General features: G+C 37.0%; 1 protein-coding gene across 2 annotated transcripts in view; it reads right to left on the reverse strand.

Annotated features, from left to right (window-relative positions):
• HTT (huntingtin) overlaps nt 1-22,073 on the reverse strand; it is a 92,416-nt gene that overhangs the window by 21,956 nt on the left and 48,387 nt on the right. For both annotated transcript variants that reach the window (XM_068943484.1, XM_068943483.1), the window contains 17 exons: nt 21,374-21,522; nt 20,733-20,869; nt 18,789-18,905; nt 16,746-16,868; nt 15,874-16,112; nt 14,366-14,508; nt 11,199-11,406; nt 9,672-9,813; nt 8,201-8,380; nt 6,449-6,625; nt 6,091-6,167; nt 5,339-5,477; nt 3,493-3,615; nt 1,438-1,651; nt 1,094-1,239; nt 454-631; nt 79-174 (listed from right to left, as the gene is read on the reverse strand). In XM_068943484.1, coding sequence (XP_068799585.1) covers nt 79-174; nt 454-631; nt 1,094-1,239; nt 1,438-1,651; nt 3,493-3,615; nt 5,339-5,477; nt 6,091-6,167; nt 6,449-6,625; nt 8,201-8,380; nt 9,672-9,813; nt 11,199-11,406; nt 14,366-14,508; nt 15,874-16,112; nt 16,746-16,868; nt 18,789-18,905; nt 20,733-20,869; nt 21,374-21,522 — 2,588 coding nt within the window. The remainder of the gene's footprint in view (nt 1-78; nt 175-453; nt 632-1,093; nt 1,240-1,437; nt 1,652-3,492; nt 3,616-5,338; nt 5,478-6,090; nt 6,168-6,448; nt 6,626-8,200; nt 8,381-9,671; nt 9,814-11,198; nt 11,407-14,365; nt 14,509-15,873; nt 16,113-16,745; nt 16,869-18,788; nt 18,906-20,732; nt 20,870-21,373; nt 21,523-22,073) is intronic.

Here is a 22,073-nt window from a genome sequence, read left to right on the forward strand (position 1 = left end):
GCAGTAACTGAAAAGGGGGCCTAGAAATTTTTCTTCAGTGAAAATTTGAGCCCAACTTGGAATCCACTGCTTGCTTACTCTGTGTGTTTGAATCAACTTCAACCTCGCTTAGGCCTTTTGAAGTATTCTTCTTTCTCTCTGGACTAAGAAGTTGATTTCCAGGTTCAACTGCAACTGAATTAGAGAAAGACTTTAAAAATACAACCATTGCGTATCTCATATTCAAATTTTCTCCTCAAAGCCAAAGAGTTCTTAAATATTCACATTTCCAAAGTATCTGCTAACTTCAGAAGTAACAAAATTTTAATGAGAAATCAAAATAGTAAAAATAAAGTCATCGAAGAAATACTTAAAAAGAACTCGCAGGAAAGATTTCAGATACTTAGCATTTATTCAGTGATAGCTGACAATTTATTAAGAAAACTTTTTCATAGCTGTTCAAATTAGACTTACCTGCTTCTATTATAAATCTAATGCAATTAATTAAGGAGCAAGCATATGTCACATTTACTGCGGAAGCCAGCAAATTCCAAAGACTAGGCTGCTGTAAGGTCAGACAGCAACAATCCAGAGCAGCCTGAAGATCTATACTTAGTGGAATCTGGTCATGTATTAAATGCCATGATATCGCCTATGTAAAAATAAAAAAATAAAAATCTCATTAATATCAAATTCTCCCAATATATGAATATACAAACAAACTTATTTTATACTCAGTAACACCTAATTCTTATTAGTAAGTTGTATAAAACAAATTCTGCTCTCTCAGACAAGATTCAAAATACAAGAAAATTATGAGCATTATACAGGAAGAAAAACGCTTTCTCCATTCATCTTCCCAAAAAACAGTGCAGGAACATTCTCCCAAATGTCAAGATCATTCCGTTATTCAATTTGGGAAAGGCTGGCCTTGTCCCATAAGTCCACCTGACTTTCTAACATACATATAATACAATAACCACTGAATAAACTTCTACAATAAGACAAGTAAGTTGCCCAGCAAAAGGAAATACTATATGGTGATTAATTTAAGTCAAAGCTGCTTCTCCTCTCACCACTGTAGCACATTTCTAATTATGCTGTAGTTTCTTACCTCTACTGACATAACAACGAATTTCAGGATGTCACCTTCTTTGTCAGGAGGAACACGGAGACCAGCTGGTAGTTTTGAGAGTAACAACAAATACTGAGCCAGCGCACGACAAAGCGTCATCGTAGACTGGTACGTCACCTCATCTCCTATAAAATAAGACTGGGTGAAAACTAACAGTTTTCATTTTTCCCAAATAAATGTGTTTCAAAATTATTTCACAGGCAGTTTTACACCAGGTATCTTGATTTAAAGAAAAAAAAAAAAAGTCCCTGTATTGACAAGACATCTGCAAAATACCTTTGCAGAGAAGAGAACAAACTTAAAAAGATCATTGTTTCTATTACCAAAGATATCGCTTAGCTTTTTCCAGTAGGCTGACGGCTCAGCGAGCAACAACGGCTGGAAAACCTGGTGAATGGCAGGAAGGTTTTGTACAATGGTAGACACATGATCCAGAGTTACCCTCCGGGCTGTTTCAAAGAAGCTGCTCTTCTGATCTCTTGAGATTTCATTCATGCCAAGGCTTAAACAAGGAGCTAGCAAGCTTAAGTTGAATTCCTGAAATCAAGTAAGTAAATAAGTAGTAAAGAAACTGCTCTTAAAAAGAAGCTAAACATAGGAGGAAACTATTTTGGCAAATTAATATAAGTTAAAAAGTTAATACGATCTCTGCTCTACTACAGTGTAACACCACCATAATTAAGATCTTTTTTGTTCTGTATTTAAATCTCAAACACCAAGAGTTGTTTTGTTTTTTTTTTTTTTTGGGGGGGGGGGGAGGGAGGGAAGGGAAGAAAACATCATCAATGTACTCCTTCCAAGTTTCCAGAGCAATCTGTGAATAAAGCTTAAGCATGACTTGTATACAAGAAATTTTCAAGTATTAAGTTGCCAAATAAGTCTGTATCAAAATGGATAAACTGATTTTTCAAAAGGTTTCATCATAAACAAACTGGAAATTTCTCAACTTGGACAGCAAAAAACCTTTTGCTGACAAAGTACTTCCAGAAGAATTAAATCCCTGCGGTGAAAAGCATAAAGTAAACCAGTGTCTTCTGCCACAAAGCTTAACGCATTTCCCTTTTTCCTTTCTTCCAGCCTAACTCTCCAAAGTTACAAAACCACTTTTGCTGTAACTTAACAGAAGCACAACGAGGCAGATAACTAACAGCAATTGCTAACGAGGCTAGCAATTCAGCCCAAAACCTTAAAATCTGACAGAAAAACTTACCAGAAGCACAACGAGGCAGATAACTAACAGCAATTGCTAACGAGGCTAGCAATTCAGCCCAAAACCTTAAAATCTGACAGAAAAACTTACCAGAAGCACAACGAGGCAGATAACTAACAGCAATTGCTAACGAGGCTAGCAATTCAGCCCAAAACCTTAAAATCTGACAGAAGTATAAGCACTTCAGCACAGTGGCTGAAAAGTGCAAGCTGTTGCGCTATCTTCAGAACATGACTGTTATAGGAGATGATCAGTTGCATCTATGTTGAAGCTTAGGTGAGCTTGTAAAAACATATTCAAATATATTCAACTCTATCAGTCATTTGATATGTGAGTTTCAACAAGTCACTGACTGACTCTTCTGACTTGGTAAAAGAAAGATTACTGCCATTACTCAATTCACAAAGATCACAGACATAGTTACTTTCTCTTTAAATTAAATTACTGTAAATTGAAAAGGCAAATCACAACTTGGCCTAGAAGCTTTTATTATTATTTTGGCACTCCAAATGAAGTTCTTCTAGCAAACAGAATTTTAAATTCTAAGAAAAAAAGTAAAGGCATAGTTTTGCAACTCTATATTTGAATATTAACCTTGTTTTCCCTCAAAATACAAAGAGAGAATCTTTTTAAAAAAAAGTTTCACTGCTATTTCTGCATGCCAGCAGCATCTTGTAGAAAATTTGAGCAAAACGTGTTCTAAGAAAACTAAGTAGTAGCTATAAGCTGGTCCCTTCTGCCAGACCTACTATGTGTTGCCTGTTATGAGCGTATTGCAAGTACATCCAGCATAAGTATTTAAAAAATTATGGAAACATGTAGCCTTGTAAAATACCGTGCAGAGAAGTGATAAAATTACATAAAACTATAAAGCTGTGGATTTCTGGGAATGCAGTACACAGAAACTAACCTTCAATTTCACTCTATACATCTAACCTGTACTACTAGAAAGCTAAAATTAGCAGCATCGCTGGACACAAAAATAAGAGATATCCACACTATTTTAGTTGTCCAAATGGAGCGAAACTCCAGAATTGAACCATCAGTATTATATAAATTCAAAGTGTTTACCTTTAAGACTAATTTATTAATGCTACTAATAAGGACATTAAAAATAATTTATTAGAACATTCTAGGCTCAACTTGTTTCGTCTGGCAAAGAAGTTACCTTGCTGGTCATGAAGGAGTTCAGTTCGGGCTCAGGAATCCTATTTACCAGCTCTGCACCTTCTAGTAGTGCTGAATCAGACTTGATGCAACACTGCGATCTCACTAGTGACACATACCAGTCCTTTAATAAGAGGAAAATTAAATTTAGTACATATTTATTTTCAGAAAAAGTTATAGTTCACGGGGGTGGGAGGGGCAATTGCCCATTGGCATTGAATTGTGGTCCTTGTAAGAAATTGCTGGGCCACGTTAATGTCAACAAAACTTTGAAATAATAAAAGATAAAAAAATAAAATGCAAAGCTGTGAGGAGAAACAGGAATGAGAAAAAGCACAAGGATAGACAAAGGATATACAACTGATAAAGGGACAGTCTTAAAATAGACATTTTTTGGTAAATTGCCTATAGCCAGAGAGACTGGATTGGAAAGGAATAAGAAAATAAAAATTTCAGCATGTAGCACGTTCATATTAGGATCCCGAAACTGAGGAGAATGTCTAGAAAAAAAATGGAATAAGAGTAGTCCAACAAATGTATCAGTAATAGAAAAAAAGATTATGACCAATGAAGGAAAGTCTTCATAATCACCGATCAAGTAACTTACCAGATGAAGATAACATCTATTTTACAACACTTACTGAAATGATTAAAAATCACAACATATCACTGAATATTTATTCATTAAGTTACTGGCGTGAGCCTACAGGCATTAGTCAAAAATACCAAGAGAACTTGAAGAGAAAGCTATGCTTTCCAGCAGAAGATTTAACTAAAGAACATAAAGAGCGTCAGTTACCCTTTTTTGCGTTTTCTTCATCACAAATAGACATCACGAATTAGCTGATATCTAAACACAATAAATTCCAAAAAAAACCCAAAACAACAACTACTACTGTCCAGGGCTTATGGTAGAAGCATACTCAACTGCTTCCTTTGGGCAAGATTTAGTTACAGAGGCAAGAAGGGAGTTTCTTGATTAACTGGAAGATAGAAATCCACGGATAGACTGTTTCTGCGGACAGTGTTTCCTCCTGCTACCTAAGTAGTTCTCAGTCTGTGAGCTCCTAAACTGTTTTATCAGTTTCCTCCAAACTGTCAGCCAATCAAAGAGCATTTCTGCCATGTTTGCAGAAACAGTTGCCATCTTAGTTATATAGAGAGAGACATATTGATAGATTAAAAAAAAAAACAACCACCAACCAACCAAAAACCCAAAACACATTCTGTTACTGCGCATCTCTACAGTATAAAGGAATGAAAAGAAGTGATCTATGCCATGGGATAAACCAGAGAGAAAGGAATAAGTAAACTCCAAGAGCCTCGCTCTCAGCCTCTTTTCAGATTAACGCGTCTGACTACACGAAAGACAAATAGTCAACAAGCCATGTCTACTCTGAGGGTAGCTTAAAGCCGAGAAGTGGGAACCAAGAGCAAAGAAGTAGCAAAGCTTAATTTCCAAGAGAGCCAACCAACAGTTTTCAGCAGACAAACAAATAAAAGGAGCACTACAGCAAACACATCAAGAATACAAGTAAGAGCATATATCTGTATTTGCTGGAGATTATGTAAATGTGTTCATTAAGGTTACAGAAAAAAAGAAACTTGAGATAGTTTTTCACATCACCATCAACATAAGAAACACACGTGGACATGCCAATTATTCATCCTCAGTTTCAGAGTCAACCAGCACGCATTAAATCATTCACAGATCTATATTTGAGATTCACTAACAATTCTGAGAACATTAACTGTAAACTAAAAGCTATACTCAAATACTTTGTAACGAACAAAAGCTTATTCTGAGCCAAGACATTTTTAATGAGTCTTTCTCAACATGATCTTACTTTGTCTAGAATTACATTCTCTAAAGGTGGTTGGTTTTCTCCATCTAATGGATGTGAGGTAACCAGAGGCGAAGGACTAGCTGTGTCTGGTGCTACCATAAGACGAAATCTGTCCAAGAGCGAGTAAAGCCTTTGGTGTCTGAAAATGGAAACATAGATCAGTGAAGAGCTAACTTGTTCAGTTTTGTAAGTCATTTATAAATGGCAATACACCCAGTGAGCCACTTCTAATTCTGGGAGGGAAAAGCAGTGGTGTCACCATGCTCTTTGTACACAAAGCTGCCAACTTCAGCAGCTATCAGTAGTCAAAACAAATGAACACAGGACCAATAATAATATACTTAGAACTAAAGTTTGTACGTGTCTATGTATAAAATGCAAGCTGTTCAATTACTGTGTTTGAAGAAAAAAGAAGTCTTTTTAATGAGCAAGAAGAATCAAATTTAGCATGCAGATAACCTGATTGAAGATGAGTATGTTCTAATAGTTGCCAAACAAGAATTTACCTCTTTAGAAAGAGAGAGCATAGAGTAAAATGGAACCTATCTCTGAGATTAAGAATTTCAATTTGTGGATTAAAGTCAATCCAAGGCAGGTTTTTGATTCCCTGATTCGAATACTGTGATCAACAACTTGTACCATAAGGTGATTCTGAGACTGGAGTAAGAACTTTGGAGTTCAAATTTCAAAATAAGGTTATCGCAATTTCTAGTACTTCATATGACATTTAAACATCTATTTGCATGATTTACCTTGCTGCTAATCCACTGTTTTGAAGGTATTCCTGAATTCTATCTAGTTCTTCAACTGGTAACTGAGTAATGCTGTTCTATAAGAAAAAGTAACACGAATTTTACAGGACTGAAGTGAATAAGATATCCATGTGTACTTTACACAGATTAGGAAAAATATATGCAGATGAAGTGAAATGCAATCATTTTTATATATACATAGGTACACATACATACACACACAAGAAAAGTTCTCTTTATCAATGAAGTCACTTAAAACATCACTGCTAATCAGATGTACTTCAAGCTAAATCATTAGACTTGGTCATACTGCTAGTGCCAACCAGTCTGATTTGCAAATGAATATATTTATCCTCACCTGTAAAGTTGCAGCCAAAAGCATTTCTACCCGACGACAAGCCAGTGTGTCTACCATACGAGCCAGCACACGGAACGGAGTACACAGAAGCTTATCAACATATAACGTTAAGACAGCCCCAGACTGGCTGAGATGTATCCCCTCTAGGCACTGTAGCGTCTTCTTAAGAGTTGTGGGCTGGACATTAAAACAAAACAAAAAAGTCAAGTTAATTGTCTAGCATGGATGACAACAGAGTTAAATATGAAGGTGCTGAAACAGGGAAAAAATAATAAATTTCAATAGAAAGATCTTAAAGCCAAAGGGAAAGTTATTTAGAAAAAACTATTGTAGACGACTACCTGATCAATATAATCCTTTGTATACGAACAGGTTTGGAGTTACTGGGTTATTTAACTAACATGAATACTAATTTGCTCAGTGTTTAATTTTGAAAGCAGTAAGCATGAAAAAAGTTACAGATGAAGTGTAAACAAAAAGCAGGGAACAGAGTTTTCAGGAAAAAACTTAGTCTTCAGTGAAATTGCAAAAGACTTTGAAAACAGTGAGAAGTTTGAATTTTTGTTGGAAGGAGGTGGAAACATGAGCAGAGTCAAGACAGCAGACAGTACAGAAATCCAAAGCATCTCACAGGGGATTCTGAATGGGAAATAGGCTAAAACACAAGTTTAATTGTAAAACCAGCAACGCCTGTTCAGGATTAAGAGATGATACAAGGAAAGACCTTTTTTTTTTTTTTTTTTAAATTAATGAGAGCACCAATAATTTCCAGGCAGTCAAACAAAGGTAAAACAGTGACTCATGCAGCCCACCTTGTTTCAGAAAAGTCTGAATATCGATTATTTTAATTTTATTGACTTTTCTGGTAATCACCAACATATTACAGAACAACTAAATCCTTCTTTCAAAACAGGCTTGTTCAGTTAATTCTACCCATTCTCAGCCAAGCATACTACCACCCAGATTCAGCGCATCTAACTTTAAAGCATTTTACTGAGATGCTCTAAGGTACTAATACAGCTGTCCTTGGCTTCTACGTAGACAACTGGAAGACAGGCTACATTAGCAGACTACTCAGCTATGGTAGGATCTCCCTCCGTTGCCTCTAGAGGAAGCCCAGCAAATAATATTTCCCACTTAGATATTGAGTGAATTCCCAAGATTAAGAAGGATGGATCCAAATTTACGTCCCTGTGAATCATCATCATCCATTTGTAATTTGAAAGCTAAAGTAATCAACAGCAATCACGCACCAAATTTCTGAAGCAATAGTCCCTCATCAAGAGGCTACAACTTATGCGACAGAGCAGTAAAGGAGGCATGAGCTAGTAAATCATTTTCATTCCTCTTTAGTTGTTATGGCCCATGGAGACATGGACTGGTTCCTATTTCTTCCTCTGTAGTTAGTAGTTCTGTTATTTATGCTACCAAGGCACTGAAATCAAAGATGAAAGTTAGAGCTTCAGTTTGCCTTTCAGATAATTATTACACAGGGTAATATCTAGGAAGGAAGAAAAACAGCTTAACCAACTCCTACTTGAATTCATAGATTTGATGGGTTGGAGCACATTTCATATTGAAGTTGCTAATATATTATAAGGTTTCATGTTTGCATTTTTAAAAGAAGTCGCTTCAAAAACAAAATTGTAACTTGATATATGACCAAGAAGTGTCAAAATTTGCATACTTATCAGTTAACCTTATGTTGAAATATAACTGACTATTCTTAAAAATAGTTAAAAAGAAACTTACCGCTGCAAGATTCTCACACCGTGACTGAATGGCCTGAATAAAGAGACCACTGGCTGCTGAATTCCTGTGAACAGCACTAATAAAGTCTTGTACTGGAGGCTCGTGGGACAGATTAATCAAGTCTTGAACATGGTTCACAATAAGCCAGGTCAAGTGTTCCGAATCATGCAGGTTTTGACACTAAAAGGGAAAAAAATGAATATTTGATTCCTTTAACTCTTATAAGCATTTAATTACTGAAAAGCTTATCCAGCACAATATCAAGTCTTTCATAACAGAATTCTGATAACCATTTTAAAACAATTGTATGAAGTGTCCAAATTTTAATATTTCCATCATTATGTACATGATAGTTTTTTCAAACGCTTTTGATCTTCTTGCAAATTAAGAGGGTTATGATGAATTTGCAACCATCTTTTTCAGTATCATTACAATAAAAGTCCAGGTTAGAAACAAGTGAAGTGAGAAGGTTAATTCAAAAATGCTGCTCTTAATGAAACGCTGTTTGAAATAAAGATACACACTCAAAGTATTCTTGTAAAGTGTGATTTTCATGTAGGCTTCTTTTTAAAGACTTCGTATTACTACCACATGCCTTAAACACATGATGAATAATTCCTGGAAAGCAAATCCAAAAGAGATCTGTCAATACTCAATTCTACACCTACAGAGGCTATGTCTATATCAACAAGCAGTGCAACCTAATATAAGACGTGCAGAGCCAACTAGGTGATGTTGAGAGGCTAACATTCCCTTGCATAGAAGCTTTGGAGGGTTACACTTTGCACTAGCTCTAATCTGAGCCTGGTGACTTGGACGGCTTCTTAACCACACCTTTTAATATAGCTGAATCTGAAAGGAACACAATTTACTTGCCCTAAAACTGCTCTGCAATGAAAACCAAAGTGCAATAAGTAGGTATCGCGGGAAGATTCACTTCAGAAGTACACTCCTGATCTAAACTAAAATGTTAGTATTAACGCATCAAAAGGCTGAAGGCGTAGGAGTTCCTCTTAGAGTATCAAGACAGAAGTGAAACGGTAAAGTAAAACCTCTCTTCTGAAGGCAGAAGAAAAGAGAAAAAGGTTGGTTTTTTTTTTTTTTTTAAATCCCCAAGACACTTTGCTGCCACTGATGTTGAGAAATGTTACACTTAGTATATTCATAAGACTTCACATGTAAGGGACATGACACCCAGTCACTTTATTACCTACCAAGTATCCTATAGGAAGTCATAGGAATTCTAGGTTCAGAATGGAAAAAATGCCAAATGCAAAACTGGATTATTTCAGAGGTCATACATGAGCTTACAGAAGCACCCTCTGAAAGTAAAATGACAAGTTTCACAAGTGGTCATTTTTCACCTGTGAACTTGACATAGATTCACCCCACACACATCAGTAATAAAAGACTGTCATCCTAATAAAACGCCACAAAAATATAGTTTTAAAATTCATAAATCAAAACTTACAACATAATCACAAAAGAGAATGAGTGCGCCTCTTCTCACTATCTCTCGATTGCACATGCCACGTTTAGATTCTGAATCTGATTCATCACTCTCTCCAGATATCTGAGGGCTGAGCAATTTCGTAGTAGAAAGACTGTGTCTCCTGCAAGAAGCATATTGTATTTTATTACTACGGCTACTGAAACATTAATAATTCAGTTGCTTGGAATAGTCTACCCATGTCCTTATATAGTATTTATTTTCCTAGAAATTATAAACGTTATTCCTGCTTTGAAACAGATCCCTTGGTTTGTCATTAGTTCTTTACTTTCTGACAACTGTGATATTTCCTTTTCTGTTCAGCATTTATTGCTTCCTTGGACAGCCTGAAGAATGAAACACGTTATTTAAGAGAGAAACATGGGCTATCATGTCTCTGGTCGGACAACAGATCCTAATTCGATGTCTCCTCAACGCATCAAACCAGCTCTTGAACGTCAAAATCTAGTGCCAGATTGAAACTGATACCCAGTCCAGATAAAAGGGAGGTTACGCTCGTAAATCAAAAAAGACAACTAGGACAAATAGCAAAAGTCACCTTAGCTATTTTTGGTGCCCTAGTTTGCTCACAAACCATAATCTGCTCATAATTTGATGCTTCCTCAAATCAGAATAACGTTTTTCAAACCATCAGGCCAGACGAGGACAGAGGCCAGAACTTTGAGCGCTTCTCTTTCAAACTACTGACCCACTCATGGTAGAGCAAAATTAGCCCTCCCTAATGTTCACGGTGCAAACATCAGAAACGTCACCTGAGCTAGCTGTTAATCTCCCTCTACAGTTGAAGAGGCACACGCTCACATAGCAAGGTATCCTCATTATCCTCAGAGATGGAATCATCCCAACATTAGAAGCGCCTGACAGATGAGATGAACCAAACTCAGATGAAGAGAATACTAATTTTAGGTTAGATGTCTGACTTCCAGACAACCAAAGTGAGGATTCTGTGGTGGTTGGTGCTATCAGTTTGGTGTCAATGCTGTTCTGACGGCGTCTAGTAATAGACCCACTCAGAATATAATTACATACCTATAGCTTACTGATCAGCTTGTATTTTCATAAACACAGTGTATATCATCTGGCTGTCAGCTAGAAGATGAAATAAAAATTCTCCACAGAAGCGTGACTTTGGCATACTGAATATTTTGTTTTGGTTAATTCCATAATTTAGTTAGAAGAAGTATATAGATGGAGCTTTCCTAGTTTAAAAGTGGAGAGATTACCTGACAGCTTTTTTGAGGTATTTTTGACAACTGAGTAGAGAACATATTTCCTTAGTTTGAAAGAGAGGCTGGCCTCGGAACACATAATACGTATATAACCTGCACATGTAAAATAAATGCAAGAGAGCTACCTATCTCAGTACCCAAACAGCACTATTCAACAGGTGAGAGGTTTAACAGATTAAAAGCTAGACTTTTTTAACATAATCGCAGGAAACATAATTGAGACATTCTACTTCTACTAGGGATCAAAAACAAATCTTACTTTGGAGTCTGATGCACTTCTGACCACCAGCTGTAGTTGGTATAATTGACAAGAAGCAGGATTTGACACCAGAGAAGAACTAAAGAAGGATGCGTGGGAATCATGGACTGAACAAGATCACTCAAACTTTCGAGGGTATAAAAACTACCATCAGATCCATCTCCTGTAAAAAGTCTGGTGGCTGCAGCTGTGATTCTTCTAAACATCCCTGAGAACAAATAAAAGCATATTAGAGTACCTATGCTTTAGTTGGAATTGTGAAGTTTTTAAGTTATTCAGGGTAGCCTGAAAATACAAAAACTGTTTAACGAGTCAGTACCATTCCTAGAAGGAAAGTAAATCCTAAGTGGCTTTTATAAAGTAGGGAAATTATGCAGTTTGCCAAAGGGCAGTATGGGAATCAGCAAAGGCCAGCTGTCAGACTCAGTATGTAATGCCTTAGATCAGACTAGAACTGCAATGAAACCCGTCTTCTGAACCTTCCCTCTGTCATTGTATCAAGAAGTTTGCCTAATACTTGAAAACTTCTGCCAAATTTAAAACTGTTAATTATTAGACCAAGAATTTTAATGAAGTTGAACACAGGAGTCGTAAATAAGATCACAGTCATGCTATATTAAGTATTCTACATGCTAAGAAAAACCGTTTACAAGTCTCATACTTTAGGTGAAGGTTCCCAAATATATTTAATTACAGCTAAACCCTTTTCCATCCAAATTCTGCACAAGTTCAAAGAGTAAATGTTAAGCGAGTAAAAGTTTTTGCCCTGCATGCTAACCCTCTATACAAAAGCTGAATTTTGCTTTCTGACTTGCCGCTTCTGTGTTTATATGCCAAAATGAATGGAGGGAAACAAGGAAAAAGGAGAAAGAGCGCTTAAAGACAAAGGATCTTGAGTTTCTGAAAGGAGATAAGATCAGAGAAAAAAGGGGAGGGGTCTCTTTCAGAACCAGTTAGAAAATAAAAACTGATCAGAATAACGAAGATCTGCAGCATTCCTCTGTGTGCTTTGCCAATTATACAGAAGAGAAAAGGCTGTAAGCTCCCCACCACGTGGACCACTTTAAGCTGCCCCTAGGACTCTGACAAACACACAAGGCATATATCCAAGAACGGGAAAATAATTGACTCTAGAAACTCAGATTCCACTTACTAGCAAACCAGTGCGTTCCCACTCGAGCTTCCTGCCTGTGCAGTAAGTGCACCATCTAGTGACTTTCCACAGTCATGAAAGCCACTATACGCTTTCAAGATATCTTACCTATGCCTTTAACTTCTACTAACTTTAAGGTATCGCACTGGAAATCTTCATCTCTAATCTGGTAGCTTCCTATAGTTGAATACACAAGAGTAATCAATTCTGAACAAAACATAACGGGTTAGAAGACAAGATACGCAAGCAGAATAGTGGTTAAGAATAACAGAAGTCCACAGTGCATGTTCCCAGCCACAAGCAACAGTAAGCTGCAGCTGTAGCCGGAAGGATATAAATTAAAAGGAAAAAAATTACAAAGGCTTTTGTGGCACAAAAGACAAGTATTACAAAACTAGGCACTTAAAGCCTAAACCTAAAAGAAAATAAAGATATGAAAATATAGGTCAGATGTCCAAACAATTTTCATTCTACTCCGTAATACTACATAATATAACCCTACTATTACTAGTAGTTAAGGCTGCATCTGTCGTCCTAGACTAAATTCACTTCTGACAATCACACAACACATATATCCCAGTGCTTTGCATGAAAAGCTTTGCATGAATATTTTACACAAGTTTCAACAGCGTTTTTGGCAGCACAGCTTTGAAGCTAGCCCCTGCAGTAGAACTAGCTGAGCCTTCCCCAGCTCCTACTGTTGAAGCACACACTTGCCCAATTTCAATGACCAGCAAGATTTTCTGATTTCATTGGTCCTGGCTTGACTCCATTTAACCACTTACCTGAAATCACTCAGCTTTATGAACTCGTAAACTACTCCTTGATAACAGCAGTTAGCATAGTTACAATAGTAACAGAGGCATGGGAGAAGAGAACAATCACCCACATCAAGGGGCATCAGCCCTAAAGCAGGCTTAGGACAAAGGTCAAGAAAGGCTCCGTTAATTATCACCATTTTTTCCTGTCTCTTACCTCACAATCCTGGAATCTTGGGAGCAAGAATCCAGGTTTGGAGGGCTCAGTCTCTTAAACCAAAGCAGGTTTTTTTTTGACAAGCCAAAAAATAGAATCATCCTGGCAGCACAAAATCCCTTGCAACAGAACTCAGCTGGTTTCCCATTCACTCTCTGACCCATTACTGTCACTGAAGACTAGGAGAGGTTAAAACAAGCAAACAAAGAAACTTTGAGCTTTGGAAGAAAGGAGCAATTGAAAAGCTAGAGCACTTACATCAGCTTTTATTTATTTATTTTTTAAACACATCATAACTGAGGACCTTGGAGGAAAGGCTTAAAACGAAATATCAAGACCCTGTCAAGGATCAAGGTCTGTAGGCCGAAAATCAGAAGGAAAGAAAGGAGGGTCACAGGCAGAAAAAGAAGAAAAGGTGGTAGTATAGTTAAGAGACAGACTGCAGTTGTTAGTGCTGCTATCAGGAAAATAAGATTAAGGAATCCGGCCAGTTCTTGAAGGCCAAAAGATTGGATACATAGCACAACACATGTACAGCAGAATTCCCAAACCTGAAGAAAGGAGCACAATAGCCCAGTTGTTTGAAATAGTACTTTTCCTGCTTTTTCCCCTCCCCCCCCCCAAAGCTATGATTAAAGAACAACAGAAATCAACCTTGTCAGAAGTCTGACCCAGTGGTCTAACTCAGTATTTTAAGCTTGGACATACCTACCAACCTCCCAGTTGAGAGGAACTGCAAGAAATACAGACAACAGTTTGGAATGCTTTGCTGGAAAATTTGGACAGTTAAAAGGACAGATGAAAAATCACTAGTTAGATTTTGCTTAGCTACAAGGGAAGGAAAGAACAGGAAAATAATGACCTGAATGCATAAACTCAAATTTTGGGAAGCTCTTTGCACTGCCTGAGATAACATGTGTCTTTAGCACCTAAGTAATCCTTCTCAGTAGTTGTTCAATTCATTCAAGAATTGTCTCAGAACTGAAAACACCTGTCACCTTTTGCATGCTGCAACACATGGCATAGTTTCAGTTATTACCTGATTTGAAGATATGTATTAAGCACATAAGCAGCGTGCCCAACTCCTGACAGTAGAAAGTGTGTTGCTGCTCATTCATGTCCACTTTCACTTGTTTGGTAACAATGTCTTCCAGTAGAATGCCAACCAGTTGTAGTAAGAACCTTGAAAAACCATGCACACAATCAACAGGCAAATCATGAATGCAACATAGTTCAGAGCAATGTGAGTTTTGTCTGTGCTACTCAACAGATTTAAAAAAAAAAAAAAAATCAACAAAATATGAAGTCATTGCCCGTTTGTCCTAAATAAGATTTTTTTTTTTTTTTTAAAACACAACATACGAGATTGATCTAAAACAAATGTGATGATATGGCTATGGACAGATGATCGTAAGCAATTGAACTAATTATGCATTGGAATCGTGGTTACCTACTAATTGGCTTAGTCACAATAAATGATGGCATGCACACACAAGTACACCTCACTTAGTGACCAACTTATTCAAAACGATGCTGTCCCTTTACAGTGATTTGCAATGAGCTAAAAACACACTCTGACAGTTACCACAGCTCCGCTGATGAGGAGCAACTTAGTAAGTCACAATAACGTAGCCGCTTGAAGCATCATCCATCCACATTCACGCTACCACACAGATTCCAGATCAACCCTCCAGCTGGGCGTAGGACACAGGGATGGGACATCAAACAAACCAAACACTGGAAAGGGGTTTTTGAGACAGGCAATTCTCACTCCCAGTCATAATCATTCCTCAGCTCACTCCTGATGGACATAAGGTCATTTTTTAAAGGAGTCCTCAATATTCTTTTCCCTCTACCCGTCACTCTCACAGTGAGATGAACAATAAAAAGAAGCATTTTCTTTTCAGAGAAAGTTTCATAAAGTCTGAGCTAAAAGAAGAAATTTCTTAAGCAAATAGTTATTTCAACTGCATCCCATCACATTAAAAAGGTGTGCCGCTGCACCTCTCCTAACTTCTTTTGCTTAAGTCTTCCATCCTGGAGGGCTCGAGGATGGGAAGCTAACTAGACAAAGCTAGCTCTTTAAAAGTAAAGAGCAGGACCAACTTAGGAGATGTGAATCCATCTGCCACCAAGATTCCAACACAGAACATGAGCTTCTGCAAAGATCCTTCAGGCCCCACAACGGGAGGACAGAAAGGGCTAACCAGCTAAACTTTCAGCACTGATTTCAAATAAGTCGGGATTTATCCATTTTAAGGCCCGGATTTATCTATTCATCCACAGCTCCAGTCAAACCTTCACTTGGCCTGAGAAGAGATATCAGAACAGCCTAAAGTCCCCACTAAAAGCGTCTCATCTCTTTCCTTTACTGTCCAACTCGTTATTATCCTCTATACACATACACACACACTTCCCTTAACAGATTAATTCCAGCCCTTATTTCTATCAGGTAACATTTCTATGCACATGTATATATTGCATAGTATATTTGAGCTTTCTTACAAATCGTAGTATTTCACGAAAGTTACTCAAAAGATAACATACCTAGAAAATGTCTCTTCAGGCAAATATTTTGCCTGCTTAACCTCAGTGCGATCCTCTAGTGTGGATACATTATTTTCTCCACGCCTCAGTCTGTTAATTGCTTGACAGGAAATCAAATATGGGGAGAAGGAAAGCTCTTGAATACGGGATAGAACTATGTCTTCTGTTGACTGTGAAATAAGAACTCTAAGGATAGCTAAAATTCCAGAAATCCATAACTGGACAGTGCTCACTGATGCCTAACACAAACACAAAAATGCAGAAGATTAATAGAGCAAATAAATAACCTTCACAATTATTATAACAGTGTTTTGAAAGACCTGAATGCAAAATTTGTTTCCTGCTTGCTCCACTCCCCGATGTGTCTGATTTTAAGAAGAGTGAAGGAAAACAAGTATTCAACACAACATAGGAAGGTGGGGTTTTTTAAAACCTTTTCTAAGGCAAGTCTTCAAAAACAAAACAAAACTATAACATCAGCTCAACTATAAAAATGATACTAATCTTTACATAAGGAAAATGATTTACTTATTAAATTGCATTCTAGAATTCCATCAGTATGTTCCTTCTACACTTCTGACCCTTGAAGCATAAAAAGCAAGTAATCCATAAGCAGAATTTTCCTGCTTAAAGTACTTCCACAGCCAGTAAATCTTAATAATTCTGATGAATTCTTTCCTAAAACTCGCTTCAGGTACTCTACCAGCACATTGAAAACAGAAACACATGTTACAACAGCTTTTTAGCACCTTTTTGCTGCTGTTTTGTTCTGTCAGAAAGACATCAGTTTCTCTCTTCCTTGAGAATGAAAATCACTTTTCCTGATTAACTAGAAACATTTCACCTGCCCCAGCAGGTTCCCACTTGCTTACCATTGTTTTAGGAGTAACAAACATACTCCTTAAAAGCATGTCCACTGGGCGAAGAGATGAAGGAGCCAAAATTTCAAATAAAGTGTTCAGTACTCCCAAAGCATCATGAGAATCTATATGCATCTATTTAGAAGAAAAACCACAAAAGTAGTTCATAACTACCACTAAAAGTAATTGCAACACAATGACCATTTCTTATTTTAAACATGTCTATGACAACCTGTCAAGGCTTCCTAAACAGGATGTGGGTACACAGAGAAAAATCCATCACATGAAATTCTATACACATACAACGTATTTCATTAGGTGAAATAGACCATATTTAAGAATGACTAATGAGACCACAAGAGTGACTGTCATAAATTTTAAACTCCTCCCCTCTGTGAGGGGCATCTTATCTTGCATATTCATAGAGCACAACGAAGGCACAAGAACAAACAAATGTATTGGTGTGAATTAACTTAACCAGAAAACTAGGAGAATAATTCACCCTCATCAGAACAGTGAACAGCTACAGTGGTGTCGCATTGCAGCAGTTGAGGTAAAACCTTACTGAAAGAGAAGTACTTGATCTGTTTATTATGTACAAAGTGACTGACTGCAAAGAAAAGTGTAGAACTGGACTCAGTGAACCTGGAGGATCCTATCTCGCCTAGGTAATTTCATAGCTGAACACGAGCACAAATTCGTACAAATCAAAAGCAGCCTGAGTTTTTGCAAAAATCTTAGCTTTGCTCGAAATCTGTTGGCTAGCCCTCAATACTTTCCATTAGATATCCTTGTGGGAGCGGGGATCTGCCATCGTGCAATAAAGAACATTAAGAACACAATCTCACTACATTTACTTGATATCCTGGAATTAGAAATGCTTAATTTACTTCAAAGAAAGCTGTATTGCAAACCTTGTGTTGCTGAGGGAGCAGCCTTTTTAAAAGTCTTTTTCCTAGAAGGAGTCTTCTCCTTTTCCTCCCAGATAGAAAGGGTCTACTCCCCAACCCCTGATCTGGAGTACCATGTCCCATTCTGGGCTCCCCAGTACAAAAGAGACATGGACATACTGGAGCGAGTCCGGCAAAATACACAAAGATGATTAAAGGACTGGGAGCACCTGTCAGATGAGGAGAGGTGCAGAGAGCTGGGACGGTTCAAGCCTGGAGAAGACTCCAGGGGAGCTTATCAGTGTGTGTAAATATCTGATCTTGGACAGGGGCGAAAAACGGAACAGGGAAGCAAAGCTGACACAGCCAAGCTCTTCTCAGTGGTGCCCAGTGAAAGAAAAAGAGGCAATGGGCACAAACTGAAATACAGGAAATTCCATGTAGAAACAAGACCTTTTTAATCTCTTTTAAAAAAAAAAAACAAAAAAAAACAAAAAAACACAACACTGTGCAGGTGGGTCAAACACCAGAAGAGGTTGCCCAGAGAGGCTGAGAAGTGTCCATCGTTGGAGATGGTCAAAATCCAGCTAGATACAGCCCTGGGCATCCTGCTCTCTCTAGCGGACCAATCTCATCCTCCCCGCCTTCGAACAGAGGGATCAAACTAGACCGTCTCTAGAGGTCCTTTCTAAACATGACTACTCTGTGATTTATAAATGTAGTTTTGGATGACACTATTTTGTTTTCCTCATTAAACAGGGATGTAATTAGACTATAGCAGTTATGAAGAAATAATTTTGACATTCTACAAATATGGAAGAATCTTTACATCCTTTACTAAGTGCTCTAAGCAAGATATAATAGTATACGTAAGAAGAGCAGAATGGACTTTATCAGGAAATAGCCTAGAAAATACTATCTGTACTTTACACATTTAAAATACAACTTTTGTCACTTTAAAAACTTGGTTTACCCTCCAGTAATTGTTTTTCCAGATACGCTGGCCATGTTTTCAAGTAAATTCTTGCAAGTTTGTTTGGCTTTTTATAAAATCATAATACCAAAGCTGTAACACATACAACATAACAATTATTTTAGATGCTTACAGATTAAAAAAAAAAAAAAAAATATATATATATATATATATATATATATATAAGACAACCTGTTGCTTTGCAAGCATTGGAAGAATAATGTCAGCTATTTGCCGGGACAATCTTTTCCATTTGTCTTCATTTTCTTTATGACACTGCTGCAATACTAAGATGAACATTTCTAGCACCTGAGGAAAAGTCCAAAAGAACTCAAGTAAACACCCCATACTATCAGGAAATACGTAAGCAATACTATAGTAGGAAAAATATTTTACTAGGTCTATTACTGCTTCATCCATCTCACACAAGCAAGATGTCTCAGATTTCACTGCCTTAAATTATCAGTATTCACATACTTTTCCTGGCCAGTCCCGAAAAAGAGTACATCTGCTTCATTCCATCATTTTTTTATTGCACACACCATACAAATCAAGAAAATTCACATGAGAGAATAAGATAATACTCTTAAAACCCCATTTTCAGCTTAAAAAACTGCTCTTAGTTATGGTACTGTTTAAGAATTTTCCAGTTACTTTTATCAACTAGAAAAAAAGCTCTCATGTTCTTTTTTAAACCGCATTTTTCAAAAGACTAGTCAAACAATTGGAAAAGTGATAGTAAACAATGCTGCATTACCTACTCAACAAAAACGGGGAAAGAAAGAGTAATTTCCTTTAATATATACTCTTTCTTCATTTGAGCACAGATTTGAGTTTTAAATTGGCCAGGGAGACAGCACAGACATTACGCAGTGCATTCACCTGGGATATATCCCTTTTCATACAAGGTTCAGGAGAGAGCAGGTAATTGAGCACACCGGCAGCGAGGATCAAGGGGTCAGCTTAGAGACGACCGCACCAGTGGATCGAGAGAACAGAATGAGAGCTACAAGTGGGACAGTGCGGGAAGAAAAGCAACACAGGGGTGGTCTGTAATAGGTTGTGTGTGTCAAAAGAGGATCTGCTAGCAATTGCAGTACCTTATGTAACACTGAAAATTATTCACTGTTATGTCACGCGTCTACAGTGTCATTTCACGCAGTTATATAAGACACTTTATGATTATAAAATTACAAATTTAATAGAAAATGCGGATATATAAAATTATTCCAGTTTGAATATGCATTTCTAACAAATTATTCTGACTTATATTTGACAAGATACACTGCCTTTTCCCCCCCCAGCTATTCTCAGAAAATACATGCCTTACACTAACATACACTGGAATTGCATTTTCACAAGATGAAAGGAAAAGCACATTAAGTTGTTAAGCACCTGAATAAGCAATAAGAACCCAGATTAGTTATGCCACTTCTCTTAAAAATACTTTTCTACTAAACAAAGTGCATCGAGAAAAGTTGTTCTTATATTCCTACATAAAACATATTTTCCAAACCCATCAGGTCTGTGTCAAAGTGGCAAGTGATAACAACTGTATAAATATCAGCCTCATTATCTAACTAAAATACGAAATATTTTTAAATGTTTTTGAAGAAACTGCAGTTGTAAAGCAATACCTAGATCATTTATATGCAACACGTTTCCTACTGTTAATCCTGCCCTTTTCTGCTTTTCCCCCCCATTCTTTTAGGTCTCTTGAATCCTAATTTATTATAGTTTTTCCATTAACCTACTGTTTATTTAATCAATAGCACAACCACAATCTTCATCCTAACTGGAGCGTTTCAGTGCTTTGTTTCTGAGGCTAGCCAATGGCCTACCTTACATGTACCAAGCAGGTGTTACTGCTTATAGCCTCCAATAGACATGTTATTTGTCCTGAAATACTGATTTGTGCATGTGCCACAGGTTACATAAGCCAGCCCTCCTCCCACTTCCAAAAAATATCCGTGTGCTTACTCTCCACACTAGGAGAGTACTCTGTCCAAACACAGAGTTCAGCTATTCAAGATGTTTAGATAATTATTAGTGTTGCCTGAAGCATCTTTAGCAGTCAAAGTAACAGTGCCTTTTATAAAGTGTAAACAAGGACATTTATTCATCCTCCTCTCTTACCTGATGGTACTGAATAAGTCTCAGCAGCATTGACACTACCACCTCCTTTTGTGTTTCCAACTCTTTTCCAGCATCAGCTTTATTTGTTCCTCTTAACACAAAGAGATCATGAACGATGGGTTGCAGAGCTGGTATTGCTAAAATAAGGAGATTTCTTTTTTTTAGTAGGAGAGAAGTCATTCTTGAGCAATTTTATCTTGTTCTAACCGTTCAGCTAACAAAGAAAACTCTGCTTTAGTTTAGTTGTGCTTCTACTGATCCCTGCAGCAAACTTACTTTCATAATTATGCCTTTATCTTCTTTAGAAAGGTGCAAAAGTGGAAGAAAAAAGGAGGGTGCTAAAAATTAAAATCAAAGCCTTTAAAATACTGCGTGATCTTATTATTCAAGAAAGTTCCAAATAAACATTTTGTTGCTATTATATATCATGCAAAATATGGGCTAATAGTGTTAGACGGGTACAATATATTTCCTGAAGGAATTATTTCATGTATGAAATAAATAAATAAATAAATAGAAGCTAGTGTTTTCTGGAATGATTAGTGTGATCCCGGTTTTCTATAGCTTCGCATTAAATACTGCTTTTAGTTATTGCTCAACTATTACCAATTTAATTGTTAGGGTTTTTTTTTTTTTATTACCATGTGTAACAGCTTTCCTCCCACTGGCCATGATACCATCACACAGCTGAATAATCTTAGGAATTCCAATTATCTGTTTTGAATGATACCGCTCATAAGACAGCAATACCAAGAAAAAAAAGATATTGGGAATAATTGCTTCAGACTCCCTGAAAACAAAAAACAAAAATGTCAAGTTTGAATTGCATAGCTCTGTTCAATAGAAATATACCTGTTCACACTAAGAATGTTTTAAGAATACGTTCTCCTGCTTTTGTATTTGTTTGTGCCCCATTTTTACTGCCAGTTTTTCCAAGGGATTTTTTGTTAAATTTTTACCACTGTTCACAATCTCTAGAAACATTAAAGCGTACTATCTAATCACACATCACATAATACAGTATTACTCTAGGAGAGCCACAGTGCAAAATAAAGCTTCTACCTTCATTTTACCTTTATTTTTATTTGAATTTTTTTTGTACACAACTTTTACCTCTTCACACAAATTCAAGTAGGAGAAAGATTGAAAAAACTGACACAAACATTCCTTTGCTTTGCTAATGTTGTATTAGATGACAACAAAAATGTATCAAGTGCTCAGGACACACTACTATCAGAATACAAACAGATTCACGCTTAATCCACCATAGGAAGACCTAACTCTCCCTTTAGCAACTGAACGCTAACAGTGAAGTGCTGAAAGCATAGCTTTGGGGTTTTC

The sequence above is a fragment of the Struthio camelus genome, chromosome 4, assembly GCF_040807025.1.
Source record: "Struthio camelus isolate bStrCam1 chromosome 4, bStrCam1.hap1, whole genome shotgun sequence".
NCBI classification, from domain to species: Eukaryota; Metazoa; Chordata; class Aves; order Struthioniformes; family Struthionidae; genus Struthio; species Struthio camelus.